General features: G+C 40.2%; 1 protein-coding gene across 2 annotated transcripts in view; it reads left to right on the forward strand.

Annotated features, from left to right (window-relative positions):
- Positions 1 to 8,481, forward strand: part of Mfap3l (microfibril associated protein 3 like) — a 45,687-nt gene extending 37,206 nt beyond the window's left edge. For both annotated transcript variants that reach the window (XM_029559545.1, XM_008824933.2), the window contains exon 3: positions 4,383 to 8,481. In XM_029559545.1, the coding sequence (XP_029415405.1) occupies positions 4,383 to 5,314 (932 nt within the window). In that variant the 3' untranslated portion in view covers positions 5,315 to 8,481. The remainder of the gene's footprint in view (positions 1 to 4,382) is intronic.

Here is an 8,481-nt window from a genome sequence, read left to right on the forward strand (position 1 = left end):
AGAAAGAAGCAGAGAGGTACAGACTTAGGTTACTTACCTGACCTTTGAGATCATGTCAGGACTTTAGTTCTTCTGACATAGTCATTGAATGTGTGTGTCTCTGTCAGCTGTGTGTGTGTGTTTGTGTGTCTGTGCCTATCTGTGTGTGTGTGTGTGTTTGTGTGTCTGTGTGTGTGTGTGTGTTTACTGAGTTCTAGGATATCAACTTGCTTTGTGGTCTGGTACTACAGTGTTAATTCATTTTGCCACGTGACACAATCTTAGTTAATAGTTTAGTGTCACCTGAATCCATAAAACAAACATGATGGTTTCAAGAGGAGCCTAGTAAAAGACTGAAAATTAAAGAGATATCTGTGTCTTCCTAGAGAGTAACAGGAAATTGCTCATAGAGGGCTGTGGTCTATCATTTAAAGTGTTGGTAAGAGGCTGTTTGGAGATCACAATATCTGTAGTCATATTTGTTAGGGCTTCTAATTAGGTCAAAATACTTCACACATGCTTGACTGGACTTCAAACTAAGAACACAAAGATGGCTTAGCAGTGAGGAGCATTCCCAGGTTCAGATCCTAGCACCCACGTGGTGGCTCACCACTGCCCATACCTCCAGTTTCAGGGGATCCAATGCCCTCTTCTGGCCTCCAAGGCCTCTTGCACATGTCGTAGACATAAACTCATGCATGCTTATACATATACATGTGAATTAAAAAAATTAGCCAGGCATGGTGGTGCATACCTTTAATCCCAAAAATCGGGAGGCAGAAGCAAGCAGATCTCTGTGAGATTGAGGGCAACCTGGTCTACATAGTGAATTCCAGGCAAGTTGGAGCTACAGATAGACTCTTGTCTCAAAAATAACAAAAATAAGAAGTATACAGTCTTTTTTAAAAGAGCAAATGAGGGTTTTGGGGGTTTTGTTTTGGTCTTTTTGAGACACTGTCTCCCTGTGGCCCCAGCTGGTCTGGAACTCGCTATATAGACCAGGTTGGCCTTGAACTCACAGAAATCCACCTGCCTCTTCCTCCCAAGTGCTGGGACTAAAGGCATGCACCACCACACCTGGCTCGCAAATGAGATTTTTAAGTGTTAGATAAAGTATATAAGATTTTAGGAGCCATAGTTCTGAGATAAGAATTATAATATATTCCTAGGTAATCATTCATCTGCTAAACTTATCACAATTTTTCAGAATGAACCACAGATATCAACTAATCAGGTTGTGTCTGACAAGAAATTACGTTCTTTTTAACAACATAAACTTTTGAAGTGTACATGTTATCTGAATTTAATGCTTGGTTCCAGGTTAGATAAATACATGTCAATAGAAAGTTAAAAGCATTTCTAGAAATAAGTATAAAGGTCAAATTCAGAATAGTTTTAGATATTCACTAAAGGAAAGCATCCATCCCTCATAGCTATTACATATTTTTGCATTTTCCTTTTCTATGGCAAGTGGATAGAATTACCACTAAAACTTTTATTCAGGTGTGAGAAAGCTCTTGATATCTCTGTCACATGCTTCTCTCCTTAGTTTAATATTCTCTTCTGCTTTTCTTCTATGCCCAAGTGCACATTGTTCTATCCTCATGTTTTAGAAATAATTTCTCTAAGGAAGGGATGGAGAAAGGCAGTGGGTTAGAGATCAACTGATCCCACCCCTTTCTCTCCTCCATTCTACTTCCTGCTGTGTTTACCAACAAAAGAAGGAAGGTAAATATGAGAGAGTTCTGCAAGCCTAGTCTAGAAGTCTCTGGAACCCAACACCTTCCATGTAGAGTGAGTGACTTTTCCATTAACTAGTATATTTTTTCCCATGCCTGCTGAGGTCTATGAAACGTGCACATTCTAAGAATATAAATTGGTAAAGCAATTTCCCTGGTCTCAAGTCATTGTATATTCAGCTAAATCTGCAGCAGAGCAATTAAAATTCATGCTCAGGGAATGGGAGCAGTGTCTGTGCCTCATCAGAATGAGATTATCACAGGCCACATGCTAGGTTTGCCTGTTCCGACACATCCACAAGATACTGAAATCACCAGACCTTCTAAATCAGCATCTTCTACTCTTAGAGGAAGCATACCAGCTGAATTGTTAGGAAAGGGTTACTCTGGGACACCAGGAACCACTCTCCACAAAGTAATGTGGTAATATCTCTGGGGGAGCCTCCTGACACAACTAGCAAGTGGAAGACACTGTAGCTCCAAGAAAGGTGTTGCATTGCCCAGTCTACCCTCTTTAAAAATGCCCTGTAGCTTACAAGGTACCTTATTCTGTTGTCCGTTGAGACCCTGGTCATTTGGAACTCTCAAGCTTGCTGGTGCTGGGAGTAGGCAAGCACTCTGCCATTGAATTCTATCCCCCACCCTCATCAGGATTTTAGTTATAAGTAAAAGTCACTACTATGATGAGAAGAAACTAGTCAAACACAATGCAGTAATAGACACTTAAAACGGTGTTAAATTACACTGGGGAGAGGTTCCTTTCTTGTCTCCTGGGACAAGAGAGCTTTTATGGAGAATATCTGCCTGCTCCTTAAGCCTCCCAAGAGAACTGGCTTGAAGCTTCCTTACTCTGTGGGGGAAAATCTGGGGAGGAGGGGCAGTAGAATTTCATTTCTGACTCACATCCAACACCTTAAAACCAAACCTAGTATCCTGTTTCCCAGAGGTCTTTAGAACTGCAGGGAGACTGGCTCAGAATTAATGTAGAGTTTCACATTCAGAACCTCATTCCCAGGGAAATATAAGATCACATTTACCAAAGTGTGTTCTCCTTCTTGCCAGGCTTATTGTCATCCTGATGGGCCTAATTTATTTGCAAGACTGAAGCAAACTGATATTAATTCATACTTAGCCTCTGAATCTTTGCCTTGTCAGCTTATAGCTTTAAACCCTGTAGGTAATTCATTGTGGATTCTCAAAATTAATGACACAAATTATGTCTAATTAACTGAGGTCACCATAGAATAATAACATCAGTCACAAATATGGGAAGCCTAGGTAAATAGTTAAGAATAAATTGATTTGTTCTGCAGTTTACGTTGAACCTAAAAATGCTTTCCATTCCAAGAGGCCTTAAACTGCCCAGCGAATGTGCATTCGGTGGAATTATGCTACAGACAAGCTAGAAAGTCAGACGGTAACATTTCAGGAGTTCTTTATTAAAAGTGCTGAGTTTTCCAGTTTATTTTCTGATTATTTCCCTCATTTTGCACTAGACTATGGAATTCCACACCAGAGTTCGGTGGTTATGAATATAACCCTGCTAAGTAAGCACAGTGCACATCTTTAATCCTAGTGCTCAGGAGGTAAAAGAGGCCAGATCACTGAGTTCAAGCCAGCCTGGTCTACATAGTGAGTCCCAGGCCAGCCAGAGCTACATCATGAGACCCTGTCTCAAAAATAAATAAATAAATAAATAAATAAATAAATAAATAAATAAATAAATATTTTTTAAAATATATATATGTGTGTGTAGAATATAACTTGTCTGCTGAGGCAGAGTCACTCTCCTTTGGGGATGTGACCTTTGATGGATTGTCCATACCCTGGTGAATAGTCTCAAACTCATACAGATATGAGCAACACTTACTGGACTCAGGAGTTATTAATAATTTAAGAAGGAACACTTGAAGTTAGAAGGGAGATGGAGTAGAGGAGATGGGGATGCAGCTCAGTGGTAGAGCATTTTGTCTAGCATCTGTGAGACTCTAAGTTTGAACCCTGTCACCATAAGACGTAAGAAGAAAGAAAAAGAAAAAAGAATACTGCTTTTCAAGTGCAAATCTCTACTTTTAAGTAAAGTTGTTCAACTTTGCCCCTGCTTCCTCACCTATAAAGTAGGCCCAGTATCAGTGCTTCCTCACAGAAGGTTCCAGACAGAATGAATTATGCATGTCACTGGCACATGGCACATCTGGTACATGATCACTGCTCTTGTTAGTAGCTATGGATATTTTAGCTTTGACAATGGGGATCAAAGTTCTTATTCTTTGTATATTTTATTTAATTTTTGTGTATTTCATATAAAATATCGTAATCATCTCCATACCCTCTTCCCCCATCCACAACCTCCCATACCCACCCTGGCCCCCCACACTGGATTTCACGCATTTATGTTAAGGCCTATCAAGTCAAGTTAATATACCCAGACATCCCTCATTGCAAGTTCATTCACTGGAATCTAGTCAGCCTATCTTGAGTTCCTCCCTTAAAGAAGATCAGCTCTTTCTCCCTTTCAAGCAGTAATCAGCTGCCAATAGTTCTTCGGCTAAGATTGGGTCCTGCTGTCCATTTTCCCAGTTCCGTGCTGGGGTTTTGTCTGCTTGAGTTTGCATGGGTCTTGTCATAGTTCTTGGTTGAATTCTCTATTTTCCCTTCTGACAGGAAAATGGCAAATGCTGGACAGTGGCCTCCTGAACATCACTAAGGTGTCTTTCTCAGACCGAGGTAAATACACATGTGTGGCTTCTAACATCTATGGTACTGTGAACAACACAGTGACCCTGAGAGTCATCTTTACCTCTGGAGACATGGGCGTCTACTACATGGTTGTATGCCTCGTGGCCTTCACCATTGTCATGATCCTCAACATTACCCGCCTGTGTATGATGAGCAGCCACCTGAAGAAGACTGAGAAAGCCATCAATGAGTTCTTTAGGACAGAAGGTGCAGAGAAGCTGCAAAAGGCATTTGAGATTGCTAAGCGCATCCCCATTATCACCTCAGCCAAAACTCTAGAGCTTGCCAAAGTGACCCAGTTCAAAACCATGGAATTTGCTCGGTACATCGAAGAGCTTGCCAGAAGTGTGCCTCTGCCTCCACTCATCATGAACTGCCGGACGATCATGGAGGAGATTATGGAAGTGGTTGGGCTGGAGGAGCAGGGGCAGAACTTTGTGAGGCATACCCCAGAAGGCCAGGAGGCCACAGACAGGGATGAGGTATACACAATCCCCAACTCTCTAAAGCGAAGTGACTCTCCCACCAATGACTCAGATGCCTCGTCATTGCATGAACAGCCTCAGCATATTGCCATCAAGGTGTCAGTTCACCCCCAGTCCAAAAAGGATCACGTTGATGACCAAGAGAGTAGACAGTTAGAAGTTAAAGATGAAGAGGAGACAGAACCATCAGCGGAACATTCCCCAGAAACTGCAGAGCCTTCTACAGACATAACATCCACAGAGCTGACATCTGAAGAGGTTTCACCTCTGGAGGCACCAGAACAAGGCTTGCCGCCAGCACACCTGGAGACAACAGAGCCAGCAGTGACATGTGACAAAAACACCTGCATTATTTATGAAAGCCATGTCTAATATTAACTCACGAGAAGCTATGCATATCAAGAAAATCAGGGGCTGCTCCTTGTAATACAGATGTAGTATGCACTTGCCGCTAAGCCTTACCAGGAGACTCTCATCCCTTAGGTAGGAGTGATGCCATGTGAAGAGGGGGAAACACCTGTGTGCAGGTCATGTGACTGGAATCACCCCAGTAGAAAAGAATGCGGATGCAAGAACACTGGGATATAGAACTGATAAGATGGGGCAGAGCTGTCTGTCCATGTGATCGGAATTTTAGAGGCCATTCTCTGCCAAATCCCTTAATTAGAGAAGTCCTTTTGGCAAAGAGTACATTATTGTAAGATTGAGTTCAGGAGCCCCGTTTAAGGCATACTGCATCGCTTTTCCTTTTAAAAATTATAGGTCTGCTTACAATAGCAATGCTCATACATGGGTTTGTTGCACTTTCCTCTCAGTTTTCATCATCTCCACGGTTCCTTTATAATGGAGTAGTTATTACGTTAATATTAGTTGCTCATTCTGCCTTAGTCTTCGGTGTCACTTTTGTCCTTATTTTCCCTAGTATGCTTACCTCAGAGTCTTGGGTGTCAATCGCCAGTTCCATAGCTGGTATCTACAAGTCATTTATAATGTTCCAAAGTAGTTACTAAGCTCTTTTTTTCTTTATCCTTTTTCAAAAATGCCCCAAGCCTATTTTCATACATTTTTTCCAATGAAGCTGCTATTGTGAAACTGAGAAAAACTTTGCCCCAGAATAGCACTTTAGTAGTCAAATAAAAACGTGTCTACCTGTCCAGTTCTAAGAGCATTTGGTGAACCCATCTGAGGTAGGGAGCAAGATTGCAAACGGTAAAATATACCCACACCACTCATGAAAATGGTTTACATGTAGGTAACACCATCCTCCAAACAAAGATTGGTTCTTTACCTCGAAGATTTATTGCCTCCAAAGATAGAAGTGTTTAGTGAATTCCTGTAGTTTCAGAATGCCAGGTTCCCAGAAGGAACCCAAGTCAGCTTTATAGTTGCTTTAGGGCAGCAACTAGAGCATAACCAAGTCTCCTTGTCTACTGAATAGCTGACTTGTTGGTCATTGAAAGGTAGCATGTAAGATGAGGGAAATGACATAGAAGATTTTATGCCAAAATGATTTAATTATTAGTCCCACAGATATACTGTATGTAGAAGGCAGTATGACATTAGAAAGCAAAGACAAAACCAGCCATCAAAGGTTTAATACTTGACTGTGCCAGTACCAGCTCCCAGGCTTTTGGCAAACCTGGGCCTCAGTTTCCCTGTCTTTAAGAGATGGCAAACTGGAGTGAGCTCTGTGTGCCATTTTTTTCCAATGGTATCACTCTTTCAGAGAAACAAACTAATATTAACTTTTATTTTTTGCTTTTTAAACAATTGTTCTGAAGATTCTTTGTTTTCATCTCTGGGTTCCACACACATTTTCATGCCATATCACCATTACTTAAGCAAAAAAGATCATAGCATTTCCAACAAATGTTGGAATTTTCCCCCTCCAAAAATAATTAGGACTTCTAAATTTTTTATTTAATATTGATAAGAATGAGTACTATTATTTTACTTTCATATGAAAGCAAGAAAGAATAACCTTAAAATAGTCCTAAGAGTTGAGGCAACATCAGCTATGCTGAGTGTGATGGGGTTGTGACATCAGAGGTTACATGGGCTACATTGGTTATCAAAGAAGAGACCCAGATGTCCACATATCACTCTATCCCCATCTGAGAAATTGACCTTAGACAACTCCTTTCTTGCTGGGGTTTTAATCTTTTCACCTATAGAATATTCAGGTAATGCTCAGTAGTTCATATGGTCCTTTTAAGCTCACTTAGAGTTTCATAGAAAGTCTTCAAACCATGACAACCCTCAAGTCAAATGAAGAGTAAAACTGAGTATATGAGGCATGATCCATACAAACTTTACATCAAAAATATCTGGCTCTGTAACAGTGTAGTGGGCTTGGCTCCAGAAGTGGTCATGATGGGCTTATAGACTACTCATATGGAAGGGAATTTAATAACACATGGTGTTCAATCAAACCTCCATTTAAGAGGAATTCCTTATGAGCACCTAGTTGGAAATGTCTTAGGGGTCACCTAACAGATCATAGCTTGCAGTCATGAGAAGCTATGACTTCTGTTGGGGCTCTGTGGATAGGGATTTTATGCATTCACATTGCAGAAAAGTTTTAACTCCAGCTCTTAGAACTTACAAGTTTTGTGATTGTCACGGAGGTTAATAAATTCTTAACTTTAACTTATGCACCCAGAGTAACAACAAAGTTAGACTGGTTAATGGTTTGTGATGATGTAAACATTTCCCTATTCTATTCAGTACTCATTCCATCCAGACTCATGTACATATTTCCCCATGAAACTATAGGGAAGGTATCCATTCTGTATAGATACTAATTAAGGATAATTAGCTAAAATGGGGCAGATTTTCTATGAAGCAAGAGCTGAAATATGTGACCAAAGAATGTTTCCATATTGGTTTTGAGTCTTTAAACTTAAATGGGGTGGGAATTACATAGATTTTCAAAACTTCCTTTTTAAGGCATGGAAGTGTTTTTCTATAACAGCCAACCTTAAGGTTGCTTGACTTATAATGGAATTTCTCCCTCCAGAATTCTATGCTCTTCCTGTGCCTCTTATAGCACCTTGCCTTGAGAGAGGCCTCCTTCCAGAATATGAAATGTGGAAGACTTCAAGCTCTGAGATGATGGTTTAAAGAAATGAGGAATTCCGCTTCTTAGAATCTTTCATCAGTGTGGTTGGATGTGCATGCACACACACTGGTGCACAGAGAACTCATTTGGGCAATTTGAAAGTTCAACACCAAATCCCAAGTTATGTATGTCTTCTGGGCCTTCTGTAGTCATTCTTAAAGTCAAACAATTTCTGGTTTCTGAGTCATCCTGGTCACACCTCTAGCAACTTTTTTCTTGAAATTCTGAAAATGATTCACATACATAGGCATTTTCAATTCACTTAGATGATCTATAAATTTAGATGGTATTTATTCTAAATGGGAAAATACCCAGAATTTTATATGGGAAATATCTATGTAATTTATAATGGTTTGTTTTATATATTTATATTTTCATATCTTTAGGGCACATCTGCTGGTCTCATCTTTTTGTACAT

The sequence above is a fragment of the Nannospalax galili genome, unplaced genomic scaffold (genome assembly GCF_000622305.1).
Source record: "Nannospalax galili isolate Female #2095 unplaced genomic scaffold, S.galili_v1.0 scaffold109, whole genome shotgun sequence".
Taxonomy (NCBI): domain Eukaryota; kingdom Metazoa; phylum Chordata; class Mammalia; order Rodentia; family Spalacidae; genus Nannospalax; species Nannospalax galili.